General features: G+C 38.6%; 2 protein-coding genes across 2 annotated transcripts; one reads left to right on the top strand and one right to left on the bottom strand.

Annotated features, from left to right (window-relative positions):
- The first annotated feature begins 143 nt into the window (after positions 1-143).
- On the top strand, positions 144-10,560 carry LOC113391932 (uncharacterized). Its single transcript, XM_026628097.2, has 22 exons — positions 144-925; positions 1,002-1,119; positions 1,412-1,570; positions 1,935-2,184; positions 2,443-2,707; positions 3,025-3,262; positions 3,833-3,981; positions 4,225-4,344; positions 4,431-4,809; positions 5,604-5,726; positions 5,884-5,997; positions 6,107-6,432; positions 6,576-7,100; positions 7,179-7,311; positions 8,011-8,086; positions 8,278-8,375; positions 8,442-8,648; positions 8,722-8,849; positions 8,935-9,026; positions 9,097-9,294; positions 9,372-9,603; positions 9,687-10,560. The coding sequence occupies exons 1-22, from the start codon at positions 314-316 to the stop codon at positions 9,930-9,932; spliced, it is 4,788 nt and encodes a 1,595-aa protein (XP_026483882.2). The 5' UTR covers positions 144-313; the 3' UTR covers positions 9,933-10,560.
- Positions 10,561-10,845: 285 nt separating this feature from the next.
- LOC113391980 (DNA polymerase beta-like) lies at positions 10,846-13,567 on the bottom strand. The gene is made up of 5 exons (XM_026628152.2): positions 13,031-13,567; positions 12,663-12,785; positions 12,328-12,493; positions 11,652-11,841; positions 10,846-11,059 (listed from the first exon to the last, which is right to left on the bottom strand). Exons 1-5 carry the CDS (start codon positions 13,456-13,458, stop codon positions 10,965-10,967), a joined length of 1,002 nt encoding a protein of 333 aa, XP_026483937.2. The 5' UTR covers positions 13,459-13,567; the 3' UTR covers positions 10,846-10,964.
- Positions 13,568-13,824: the final 257 nt, after the last annotated feature.

The following is a 13,824-nucleotide window of genomic DNA, read 5'->3' on the forward strand; positions in this document are numbered from 1 at the left end:
CTTACAGTATTTTTATTTTTAATGGCAAAAATTCATTTATTTTTGGCAACACATGTTACTGTTGTCAAATGTCATTTGACATTTATTATGATTTCAGATTTACCTTTTATAGGTATTTATAATATTTGGATTATAATTGTGTTTAAAAAACATACAATTGAAGCTAGTGGTAACTGCTGATAGTTTCGTTCGACAAAATTGAAGATTATCTTTATAAAAATAATGAGTAGTAATAGAATCAGTGTACGATTTATAAAATAAAAATAAAATGTTTATGAAGAAAGACTAGTAAACTTGTAGTGTTTTTTTAACAATGACTTCGTTTATTAATTTAACATGGAAATGGGAGCATATATGTGGCCCTTCAGGTCTTCAACCATGGAACGACTCAACAAAAGATATCGGAATGTGTTTTCAAGAATTGTTTTTACAGATACCAATTTACTTTATCCTTGCCATCACGTCAGGATACTACGTTGGATTCCGAAAAGACTGGGTAGTCAGGGAGAAAATTCAAGAACGAGCTATAGCATTACGTAGTTTTGCAATTTTATTACTGGCTTTTATTCCAATAATAGAACTATACATTTTCTTGACTGATGAAGACTTTACTTTACTTCCAATTGATTATTTTACGGCCGGAGCATCTTGTTTATCGTGGCTAGTTCACTTTGGCTATGTTTTGGCTTTAAAGCATCGCCTTGGACATAGTTCTCGGGGCCCTCTATGTCAACTTATATTGTGGGTTCTACTAGTAATCTTCAATATAATAGCACTACGCAGTTCCATTCTAACTGGAGCTCAAAATAACTTTTATATTGCTTCAATATGTTGTCATGGGTTATATTTCCTTACTTTATTACCATCGAGTGACTCAAGGCCAACATTTTACTCACCATGCCTTGTTGGTTCACAACATTCACATGTAAGATCTGTCATTATATAATTTCTAGAATATTTTTTGCAAAGCTTTGTAAATATTAATAAATGAAATGTTTTAGAGTGAATACACACCACTCCTGCCACAAGGTGACGAGGGTATACTTGGCACTGCTATGCAAGGAGCTAGTTACTGGTCCAAACTTACTTTCACATGGGTCAATCCACTTCTCCAAAAAGGTTTGGTTTTTTGTACTTTTATATCATATATCCATTCATAGATTTCCTCAGATTGTGTCAGAATTAGGAAATATTAGTAAAGAAATGCTCTACATTTTAACCTACAAATAGTATAAATAGCCTTCATTTTATATCTTTGATCCATCTCAACATAAACTATCCAGGTTTCTGTAAAGTAATTAAAATATTATTGTAATCAAACAAAAGAAACCAATAATCAAATAATTGTTTGTTTTTTTTTTTTGTTTTATTACAATGTCTTATTTACAAACTACTGATGATCTGTTTTAAGGATATGATAACAAGCTGCAAGATCCAGAAGAACTGTATGATATCCCGGCAAAATATAGATGTTCTTATGTTGGGGCGAGAATGGACAAAGCACTGATCGGAAATGTTGATAATTATCAACAATTTACTGAAGTGCCACATGAACCTTTTATAGGCTCTGGTAAAATATTTTAAAATTTTCGACCATTCTTCTTTTTTTTAAATTGAATTAAAAGTTAAACTTATATATATAATTGTTGTAAAGATCTATACATATATTTTCTTTTTATTTTGGTCTTAATATGTTTGAAAGTTAAATGAATATAATTTGAAAGATAACTCTTAATGAAGTATAATATTGTGCAGTAAGTCATAATCCTTGTTTTTAAAATCACTTATTTTTAATATAATTAATAGCTTAATATATTTGCATGCGCCATGGGACATAACTTCTTAGTTCCCAATGATGGTGCTGCATTGGGGATGAGAGAATGGTGATCCATTTGCCTGTCCGCTTATGTGAAATAATATATAAGAAATTTTAGGCTATGGAGCTACAGGTGAGACACAGCCACAGATATCAACTCCAGTAACACCAACATCCAGAGTACTGCTGCGTCCAGCACGTCGTCAGAACGTGTCCCTGCTACGTGCCTTACATCATTGCTTTGCTGTTCAGTTCTATAGCATTGGAATGTTGAAGCTGGTTGCAGATATGGCTGGCTTTGCCGGACCGATATTACTCAATAAATTAATTACTTTTGTTGAAGATACTAGTATTGACCAACATTATGGGTGAGTATTCTTAAATTTAATCTCTGACCTTAGGCTTGTAAATAAATAAATAAAATTTTCTGCGGGCGCAACAGCTTATTCGATCGTCGCAATTTAAGTAAAACTGTACGAATAAGTGTGCCGGGTTGCGTGGATTTATTATGTTATTACGGCTTATTAGGGCATTTAATATTCTAATAAAAATATCATCAATAAAACTTTGGCTATGTTCCATTCGATCGTCTTGTTTTTTAATAATTTAAAATAATATATTTCCAGATATATATATGCGGCAACACTTCTCGCAGCCACAGTTATAGGTTCTCTGTTTAATGTTCAATTTAACTGGCTAATGTCGATCATAGGGCTCAAAATGCGCGGAGCGATCGTATCGACGATTCTCAGAAAGACTCTTAGTGTGACGACGACTGAACTCAACAAGGCTTTTAGTGTTGGAGAAATAACGAATTTCATGTCGACCGATACAGATCGCATCGTGAACTCGTGTCCAAGTTTCCATGCCTTATGGAGTATACCACTGCAGGTAATTCATTTTAACTTCAAATTTGGCTCTTTTAGTAAGTTAGCAGCCTGTTGGATACCTTTGCTGGTTGAAGGCCTAACCGTTTGAACGGAGAGCAGATTTTCATCCAAAACAAAACACAAATTTCCTCACAATGTTTTCCTTCACCGCCGAGCGCAAGGTTAGTTATAAACACAAATGAATACATAAAAATTCAGTGATACTTCGGATTTTAAATCACAAACTTCGCTTAAGATTTGGGCGTTCTAACCACTGGCTATACGAGTGAATTCATTAATTATACCTATATTATATAATAACGTGTCAATCGATTTCAGTTATTCATCACCCTGTTTCTTCTTTATCAACAAGTCGGGGTCTCATTTTTGGCTGGCGTAGGATTTTCTATAATGTTGATACCAGTGAACAAGTTGATAGCTAATAAAATAGGCGAGCTGAGTACCGAGATGATGAAACATAAAGATTCTCGCGTCAGCTTGATAGGCGACATGCTCCGCGGCATTCGGACTGTGAAAGTACACGTTTGGGAAGACTACTTCATCGACAGAGTATCAGGTAATGTATGTTGCGTCTAAGCACTGTGGACACAAACAATGAAATGTACGAAACTATTTCGTCATAATCTCCACATGTACTGAATATAGCTCTTTGTCTACGTAAACAGAGCCTTATGTATGTCTCACCATTCAATTCTTGAAATTTTCAACCGTCGCTTCTTTACTACAAAACAATAACGAGTATCTATTATTCGTTGCCCACTTACACAAACACTAATTACAAAACAACGAGCACGTTTGACGTTTGCAATGATGTCTTTTTTATATTAGTAGACAAACGGGCAAAAAGGCCTCCCGACGGTGAGTCTCATCACCGCCCATAGACATTGGCTATAAGAAATAATAACCATCCCTCACATCGCCCATGCGCCTCCCAAATCGAGCCCTGAGGCTTTGTCTGTTATTAAATTAGCTCACTTAACCTTCAAATTGGGACAAAACAATACCAAGTATTGGTGCTCGGTGGGTAGGTGGGTCGGAGTGCCCTGGAGGGCTTGTATTAAACCCTCCCACAAGTTAGTGTTACTCGACTACTATCGACACTATCGTGGCTATTCCTCCCGCGCAGAGGCGCGGCAGGGCGAGCTGCGGCGGCTGCGCGGGCGCAAGTACCTGGACGCCGTGTGCGTGGTGCTGTGGGCCTGCACGCCCGTGCTGCTGGCCGCGCTCACGCTGGGCACGCACGCGCTGCGCGGGCTGCCGCTCGACGCGCCCACCGTGCGTACACCACTCGTATTTTTTTTAATTTGATTTTGGAAGACATATCTTATGGGAAATTGTCATTTTCCTCTATACTGTCAGAGGTGGAAGTAAAAAACAATCTTTTTACATCGCTCTGCCTGAAATTAGTCTTCAATTCAGAATACAGCTACACAGATTTAGTGAAAGTAGTTATATTTGATGGTAACTAATGATTAGAAGTGTCATGACCGACGTACAAAACTTATTTTTCTATTTCAGGTTTTTACAACGGTGGCATTGATAAATATGTTAATAGCACCATTAAACGCATTCCCCTGGGTCTTGAACGGGATCACCGAAGCCTGGGTGTCTATAAAACGGATACAAAAACTACTGGATGTGAGTGTTTGTGGTGGAAATATAGATACTGAAAATAGTAACAATATATTGACTAACGAGATCTACTAATGTACAATTGATTTTAGCTGAGAGACATGAACGGTGAACATTACTACGACCGCCTGAATATAAACAGAGACGAAGACAAAATTATTATCCTAAAGAATGCTTCATTCACGTGGGCGCAGCCTTCGGTGCGGAGGAAGCCGATTAATCCAAAGAAAAATAAAGGAAAGTCTAAAAAGAAGTTGACCAAACGCACTGTCAGAAGTGATTCGGTGTCTTCCGGCGAGGCGACAATGCAAGAGCCCTTTACGTTAAAGAATATTTCTTTAGAAATCGGCAAAGATGAGCTAATCGGTATCGCCGGCCCCGTGGGAAGCGGCAAGACGTCCTTGTTGCTGGCTATCGTCGGCGATATGATCAAACAGAGCGGCGACATACAAATACCTGAGTCTCTGAACAGTGAGTATTTTAATTTCATTTATTATCTTGTTCTTTTTTTCTACGTGATATAGGTAGGCGAACTGGCAATTGGGCCATCTGATGGTAAGTGGTCACCACTGCCCACAGGGCCGGATCTACAATATAGCTTTTTGGGAGCCCAGGGCCCCGTGGATTCAAGGGGCCCCCAGCTAAGTCAAGTCAAAGTCAAAAATAGACGATAATGCGAAAGAACTTTATTAAATTAAACAGATCGTATGGTTTGCAGGCCTGCTAGTTCTGCAATTAATCAAACCCATTCAATTAATTTAATTCAAGTCTAAGTTCAGATACATCTTAGGTGGGCCCCTAAGTAGTATTAGCCCAGGGTCCCCTAAACTTACCGTCCGGCCCTGACTGCCCATAGATATTGGTAATGTGCCTTAATTTAGGCACTCACTCATCAATTAGACTTGAACACAACTACATACATTAAGCATTGCTGTTTGGCAGTGGATATACGATGAGACTGGTAGGCTTGCACAAAGCTCTACCAAGTAATATATTTATATTGAACGAAACTATAAAATGTATACAATCATTATATATACTTATTAAAGACTAGAATCTCTTAAATATCATTTCACAAGATGAAATTATTTTTTTTGTCTAAAGCTAACTGCCCGACACGACGAAGACTTTATGAAATCATAATACAATATGTATATCTGTGTGCTCAAAAAGGAAAAGAATTACATAATTATGCTTTATATATTTGATATAAAGCATAATTATGTAATTATTTTCCTTTTTGAGCATTATCGTTTTGTTTACAGGTTTTGGTTACGTATCTCAGCAGCCTTGGCTCGTGCGTGGAACTATACGCGATAATATACTGTTTGGAAAACCGTACGACGAGGCGAAGTTTAGATCTGTGATCGACGCATGCGCTTTGACGGGTACTCGACTATCAAATATTCGTTACAAACTACATAATATCGGTATTGGTTAAGTAGTAGTAATAGCTAATAATGTTATAAGTCTTACGTTGTTAGGTTAATTTAAGTAAATTGAAATGCTCCTACTGCGTTTCTATAAATGTTTGAATCTCTGTAGAGGACCTCAACGTGCTGGGCTGGAACGCGTACGTGGGCGAGGGCGGCTGCACGCTGAGCGGCGGACAGCGCGCACGCGTGGCGCTCGCGCGAGCCGTCTACCAGGACAAGCAAGGTAACGACAGGTTGCATTGCATCAACGAGAACCTTTCACGGATGGTCACCTCCATTCGGAGGCGTCGGCGATGTAAACGACGCACAGGTGACGCGTGTGCCTCTGGCAGTGTACCTGCTGGACGACGTGCTGGCGGGCGTGGACGCGGCGGTGGCGGCGCACATCATGCAGCGCTGCGTGCTGGGCCTGCTGCGCCACACGGCGCGCGTGCTGGTGACGCACTCGCCGCGCCAGCTGGCGCGCACGGCCCGCGCGCTGCTGCTGCGCGACGGCCGAGTCGCCGCGCAGGGCTCCCCCGACACCGTGTTGCACGAAATAGAGGAATTCTTACCGAGCGAGACCGAATCTATAGGCGAAGAAAAACCCTCTGCTCACGAAGCGGAGCCTCGGTCCGACGACCAGGACGACGTCAGTCAAAACAGTTTGAACAACGACGTGAGTTTTGAAACAAACATTATAAAAATTGCTTTCTGTCATATTCATTTTACTTTGTATTGCTATATGATAAAGTTGTAGCTATTCATAAAATATAGTATTATAATCCTTAGCTAAATACTTATATGAATTAAATTTTACAGGAAGCGATGTCAGAAGGTACTGTGGGTTGGTGGGTGATCGGTCTGTACTTGCGCTCCGTGGGGGCATTCCTGACGATGACCATCATCATCTCCCTCGTCCTCATGCAACTCTCCCAGAACTTCACGTTCCTGTGGCTCACGTTTTGGGTTCGAAGCGGGAGCAAGAACACGACAACTTTACAATCATCGGTTGATTATACACACGAAAATACGACGATTCTCGACCACGGCTTCAACATGGCCGACAGTATCGTTCACGTCATCGCCAACAAAACGATGGAACTAATAACCGGATTGACTGCATACAATGTCGCAAGTGACAATACCAGCGGGACCGACGCTTATCTTGTTCAGGAGCCGCAGCTGAGGAAGACATCGATCACCGACACTTATTACATGGAGGTTTATTTTGGTCTCGCTGGATTGAACTTAGTATTTACTATCATGCGAGCATTTTTGTTTGCATATGGCGGCGTCAAGGCAGCCGAAAAAATACACAAAGTTCTCCTTAGACATGTCGTGAAGGTATGTGTCTGGTATGTGGTTATAGGCTTAGCTCGTTGCCGGTGATGAGTTTTATCTGTATTTCTCTTTAATTTTCAGGCGAATATTAAATTTTTCGATACGACTCCGAACGGTCGCATCATTAACAGGTTTTCGTCGGACACGTACACCGTCGACGACTCCCTGCCGTTCATTTTAAATATCCTCCTTGCCCAAGTGTTTTCCTTGATGGGTGAGCATTAATTATTTATGATATTGTATATTTCGAATACTACTTAGTACGGGAGGTAGCTCTGTTAAATGATTTATGCAGAATTACTTTTTTCTATTTATATAGTGTATTTTATTTGTGTCTATATATTTTAATAGATAGTTTCGCTTATAACGTACGCCTGATATGAGAAAGAAAAGCGACAGTCGCCAGACTAGCGGTGGACTTGGATATGCACAAATCTATAAAAATTTAGTAATTTTTCGTTCTAAATATTACTAAATTAATGTTTGAATATTAATAAATTATGTAATGACGAATGTAATGTATGTAATTTCCATAAAAACGTAAAAAATATGTTATTTTATATTCCAAGACAATTACTTCCTCATAAATTAAAAATGTAATTTTAATGTAAAAAGTATATTTTATGCCTATAAGTCTTCGACAGCTAAGAGATTATAATAATTCTTATACATAGTTCGGAATGAGTATTAAGTCTGAGAGTTTAACAATTAAATCGTATAATAAATAATCCTTCTTTGCTGACGACCAGAACCTAATCAGATCTTTTATTATCCGAGATAAATTACTAGAAATAGTAATAAAACGGCTAATCATTATTCTGTAATTTAATTTCAATTGCCTCCCGGCCTATACACATTTTCTATACTAACATTTTTTTTCTTATTTTTATTGTTTACTTCTTCTATGACTCAGGCGCGGTGGCGGTTACTGTCTACGGTCTACCGTGGTTGCTAGTGGGAGTGTTACCTATGACTTTTATTTATTACAGGTGTGACTTTTCTATATAATTTATTTATGGTATATATATTTCTATATAGAATTACTACTACGTGTCGATGCACTTCTAAAATCGATAAATCAATATCATTAACCTCCGATTGTTGTACCAAAAATTCGATTCGAACCTCCTAACCTCGAAACCTAAAGAATATAATTAGAGAAAAGTCCCTCCTAACGCAGATTACAGCGCCGATACCGAGTCACCTCGCGGCAGCTCAAGCGCCTGCAGAGCGTCGCCCTCTCGCCGGTCTACGTACACTTCAACGACACCCTCGAAGGTAGCCACCGGTCACACCCGACGGCCCGACGCTCGTGACGCGGACTCACTCTCGGCGCTCCCCCAGGGCTCAGCACGGTGCGCGCACTGGGCGCGGCGGCGCGCTGGGCGGAGCGCGGCGAGGAGGGCGTGGAGCGCTGGCAGCGCGCCGCGCTGTGCGGCGCCGCGGCCGCGCAGTGGCTGGCGCTGCGCCTGCAGGCCGTGGCCGCCGTCGCCGTGGTGGCCGCCGCGCTGCTGGCCGTGCTGCAGCGCGCCACGCACGCCGCCGACCCGGGTGCGTACTGCCCACGTGGGCCGATCCGCCACGTCCGCTGTGGTCCGCGCAATAACGTCCGCTCTCCCCGCAGGTCTCGTGGGCCTCGCGATATCGTACGCGCTGTCGATGACGTCGATGCTGAGCAACGTCCTGAACGCCTTCACCGAGACGGAGCGGGAGATGATCGCCGTCGAGCGTGTCGGCGAGTACATCACGCAGGTTTGCGTCTGAATGTTTCCGCTCAGCGTGCTTTTGCGCGAGAGCGATCGACGTGACTTAGTAAAATCATGAAACCCTTCGGCAGATCGAAAGCGAGAAAGTGGAGGGAGTAGCGCCACCGTACGGGTGGCCCTCGCACGGTGTTATAAGTTTTGAGGATGTCTATCTTAAATATGGGTAAGTTTTAATCCGTTCAATGGACATTAAATACAAGTGCGATCCGAGGTAATAGACAATTGTCGTCCAGAACCGGCGAGCAGAGCGAGGCGGCGCTGCGGGGGCTCACATTCGCCAGCCGGCCGAGCGAGCGGCTGGCCGTGGTGGGCCGGACGGGCGCCGGCAAGAGCTCGCTCCTGCGCGCCGTGCTGCGCCTGGCGCCCTGCAGCGCCGGACGGGTGCTGGTGGACGGCGTCGACGTGTCCACGCTGCACCTCCACGCGCTCAGGTCCTCACAACGCCGCACGCTCGACGTCCCGTCGACGAGTAATCGCTCACCCCTCGATATCGTAATCCGTCCCTCAGATCGCGGATCGGCATCATACCGCAGGAGCCGTTCATCTTCACGGGCAGCATTCGCGAGAATGTGGACCCGCTGCGGCAGTACCTGGACGCGGAGGTGTGGCGCGCGCTGGAGGCGTGCGGCGCGCGGGACGCGGTGGTGTCGCGCGGCGGGCTGGCGGCGCCCGCGCTCGGCGTGTCGCGCGGACACGCACAGATGCTGTGTCTCGTCAGGGCATTACTGCAGAGGGCCAAGGTTCGAACGCGCGCGTCAATGCAGATATTGCTTTTTCATCAATATAAAGGTCGATCGCTTACTATAAAAAAATCGTTTCGTAGGTATTGCTAGTGGACGAAGCGACGGCCAACCTCGACGCGGAGAGCGAGCGCGTGATCCTGGACACGATCCGCTGCTCGTTCGGCGGCAGCACGGTGGTGTTCGTGGCGCACCGGCTGACGGGCGTGCTGGAGTGCGCGCGCGTGCTGGTGCTGGGGGCGGGCCGCCTGCTGGAGCTGCGGGCGCCGGAGGACGCTCTGGCCGACCCCACGTCGCACCTGTACCGCCTGCTGCATCCCGACCGCTAGGGGCGCTAGCGGACGCGGACATTTAGCTTGTGATAATAATTAAGACTATAAGTCAATTATTCTTGAAATAAGAACTATTCATTTTATTTAGAATAGTATTTTAATTATAATTTGTGATATTACTATTTTGTTTGAAGGCACTGACTTGAATATATAAATATAAAGATAGATGCCATGAGTGCGGCGTAATATTATGAAAATTAAACTTTCCACCTTTAGTACCTACTATGACGTCACAAGAGCAATTTTGTGACGGAAAACACACGTACGTCACATATTACTATTTGATTCTTACTTTATATTTTTTATTAAATATTTTTTCAATAAATACATAATTTATTTCGTTCCATTCGTACTTGTATAAACTTTCGTGTACTACGCAAATAAGATATTATTGTGTATTTTAACTTAACGTTTTACTTCGTATTGCACGTCCAAAGCTATCTAAATATATATAAAGATATGTGATTGAAGGTAATGTGTTACCGTTACAGTACAGGGTAGTCCAATATAATTCCATTTATTTTTTAACTAAACGTTTAGTCATTGCTCACATTATAATTTATTTAGGTTAGTTGAGGACATGCTCTAACTACTTTTTTATATACATCTATATTTCTTTAAAAAATAGATATAATATGTAAATGTTTATATAAGCAATATGTTTACTTTTAACATGTTTTGTATAATTAATTTATATATATTTTTGAAGTTTGCTTTATAATTGTAATGCACTTGTGATAAACAATTGTTAACGTAATAAGTAATTAAATTTAAGATAAATGTTTATTGAAATTACTATTATAAACCAAAAAATACCAAACTTATTATCTCAAAACCCCTTTTTTATAAAGTTAAAATTGTTTAAAATAATAAACTAATCTGTAAGTAAAAAAATTATCAAATACAAAATGTGAAGTTTGCCATTGTTATATGTATATATGGTCATATGGTCATGTTAAATAAGCGAAAAATATTTGAGCTCAGTATTACATCATATATTTATAACAACAATAATTTAAAACATATATTTCACATATTTCTCTCTTCTGGCTTCTGGTAAGGGTAGTCAATGTAGTCAAAAATTTCTTCTTCCGATTCTATTTGCACTGGTTCACCTGGAATTCCTTTAAAGAAATATTTTTATATTATTAAGAGTGTACTGATTTAAGATCTCCTTCAAATGAAGTGCTAGATAATTATAATTTTGACTTTTATAATTTATAAAAAAAATTGCATTATTTTTTCAATCGTCTCAATGTAATCTATGTAATATATTTGACAAGACAATAACAAAAGTAGAAAAGTGGATATGAAAAATTAAAGCCATTACCAGCCATTATATTAGGTTCATCATTTTGCCTTATCAAGACAATATTTTGTCTGATTTAAAATACAAATATTTCCAGTTATGTTTAAATTACATAATTACTATAATCATTTGAATTATGTTATTAAAACAGTTTAGCTAATAATATGATTATGATTTACTTATGATTTGTTTTGTAGAAATGTTGTAGTAGAATTCAATGTATTTAAAAATATATGATTTATAATTTTGTTATAATTTTCTTGAAATAAATTATGATAAATAGTTGCAGAGATTTTACTTAATTGAATGTGTTAAAACTATAGAAATATAGTTATTGTGTAATATTAGAGTATATCTGTCTCTGGCCAAGTAATCTGTTATACAAACATTAGTATGGTTGTTCTCACCTGTGACTCCAATGGGCCTTAGTGAGTATTCATTTAGAGTGAAAGATTTCTCAAGAGCATGAGACCGCATATTTTTGTTAAAGACATCACTCCCGGTGAAGTATAGAACAGCACAATAATACTGCTCTTTGGGAATAAGACGTATGTCTAAACGACGAAACGGATGGTTGTTGGATAAACGACACACTCCCTGTCAGAAAAAAGAAGGTAAAATTAAATATTTTTAAAATGTACATTAATGTGTTATAAAAAGGTATTTAATTCTCCCTAAGGATTTTTCTTGAATTTGACTTTCTGTATTAATTTAATTTTTTCCTAGCTTAGTTTTGCTAACTAATTTAAATTTTCATGTGAAACTATTTTTCAAGTATGAAAACTTTTATCTTTGTATTTTCTCAACATGTTTAAATATGCTTATTACAACACAAAAGGTTCATTTGATACAACAATTTTAACTGATAATTGACTGGGCCAGTATACGTGCATACAAAATACATCATACAAATAAATGAGAAAAGATAAGAATAAAAGGATGAACAAGCTAGTGTATTAATGCACAAGAGACATAACTTCTTAGTTTACATGGTGCCCAAACTAACAATGAAAAACTTCTTTTCATATAAGTTAAAGATATAGAGGATAAAAGGTTATATTATTACATAAAGATAATGTTTACCATAAATTTTGTTTCACCCATTGATATGACATCTGTAATGCATCCCTTTAAAGCCATTATTATATTCTTTAATAATTTTTCATGACATTTATTTTTATTGTCTCCTAATTTAAGTGTGGGATGAGTAACCTGGGCATCAATATCACCACTTTCAGATCTTCCCCTTCTAAAGAAATAATAAATATTAACCATCAGAACAAAGGTATTTGAGCTAAATTTTTAGTTTCCAATTAAAGGTAACTAAGGAAGGTACTGGCGCAAGCCAAAGGCCCAATCGAACCCTAAAAATTAAATAATTTTATATTTCCTTCAGAGGACTATAAAAACGTAAGTACCTATAACTGCCACAAATTGTAATAGTAAATTGAGGATCCAAATTTTTAATTTCTTTTGTAATAACATTTTCTAATTCTCGAACCTCTGATCTCGGGATCATCTTTTCAAAGTCTTCAAAGTATCTGAAATAGATTTACATTCAGCTTATTTCTTAATTGCTTACAAAGATTATTTATTTTTAATATTTAAATTAACAATTTTAATCCTAATACCACACATAATAATTTTTTCCCCTCAACCTTTAAATTAATAGCATATACAATATTGAAAATCCCTATTTTGATTCTTTTATTTAATGGGGGCTTTATATTATGAGCACTAATAAACATTTAATACTAGTTTTTACAAATTTGTGTTTTATACTAACTTTAAACCAATAATTTGATGATGGTTAAGTTTATTTTTATTATTTCGTAAATCTTCTATTGATTTTATACCCATGTTCAGAAGATCAGCCGCTTTTACCGGTCCAATACCCGATACTCGTGTCAACAAGCTAATAATCTGAGCGTTCTCGTCATTATGTATATCATCCAATTTTTTCAGTTTTCCTGTATTCAAAAATTCATCTATTTTTTTGGAAATCTTTTCTCCAATGCCATTTAATTTTTTAGCTTCTTCTCCCGATTGAATTCTTTTACTATGTGAAGCTAAAACACTAGCCGCTTTTTTGTAAGCGTTGAATTTATGAATATTACGACTTACATTTTTCTCGTAATCTGACAATTCCATTAAGAATTCGCAAAAATCTGCATTGAGATTATTATTATCAGATGGATTTTTACGCTTACTCATATTATTTGAGCCTATATCGTATTTATTATTTCATCTTCCTGCAAAAACATTACATTATATTAAAATTGTCTTTATAGCGGCATTTTTTGAACTTTTACTCTACGGTTCCCTTTCCCTTACCTATCAGTTAGAGTTAGCTATAGTTGCAGTTAGCAGTACTTTTTGACATTGCGATCCTAAATCTGTTACTCTTACCGTCATAAACTTGAGACTTATCAATATTTTATACATAAATATAAAACATCGCAATTTTACTTATATTTTATACTTAAATTATACATTTTAAAAAGCCTTGTATGCTGTTTTGAAGCACGGGCTTTCTATTTGAAAAAAAAAATCAGTACTATATATTTTTTCATAATAAAA

This window comes from Vanessa tameamea, chromosome 10 (genome assembly GCF_037043105.1).
Source record: "Vanessa tameamea isolate UH-Manoa-2023 chromosome 10, ilVanTame1 primary haplotype, whole genome shotgun sequence".
Lineage (NCBI taxonomy): Eukaryota > Metazoa > Arthropoda > Insecta > Lepidoptera > Nymphalidae > Vanessa > Vanessa tameamea.

Coding starts and splice junctions, on each gene's coding strand:
- LOC113391932 (XM_026628097.2), top strand. CDS start 314: ATGACTTCGTTTATTAATTTAACATGGAAATGGGAGCATATATGTGGC. Junction 926..1,001: donor TTGGTTCACAACATTCACAT/GTAAGATCTGTC, acceptor GAAATGTTTTAG/AGTGAATACACACCACTCCT. Junction 8,087..8,277: donor ATGACTTTTATTTATTACAG/GTGTGACTTTTC, acceptor CTCCTAACGCAG/ATTACAGCGCCGATACCGAG.
- LOC113391980 (XM_026628152.2), bottom strand. CDS start 13,458: ATGAGTAAGCGTAAAAATCCATCTGATAATAATAATCTCAATGCAGAT. Junction 12,494..12,662: donor ACAATTTGTGGCAGTTATAG/GTACTTACGTTT, acceptor TTATTTCTTTAG/AAGGGGAAGATCTGAAAGTG. Junction 11,060..11,651: donor AAGGCCCATTGGAGTCACAG/GTGAGAACAACC, acceptor ATTTCTTTAAAG/GAATTCCAGGTGAACCAGTG.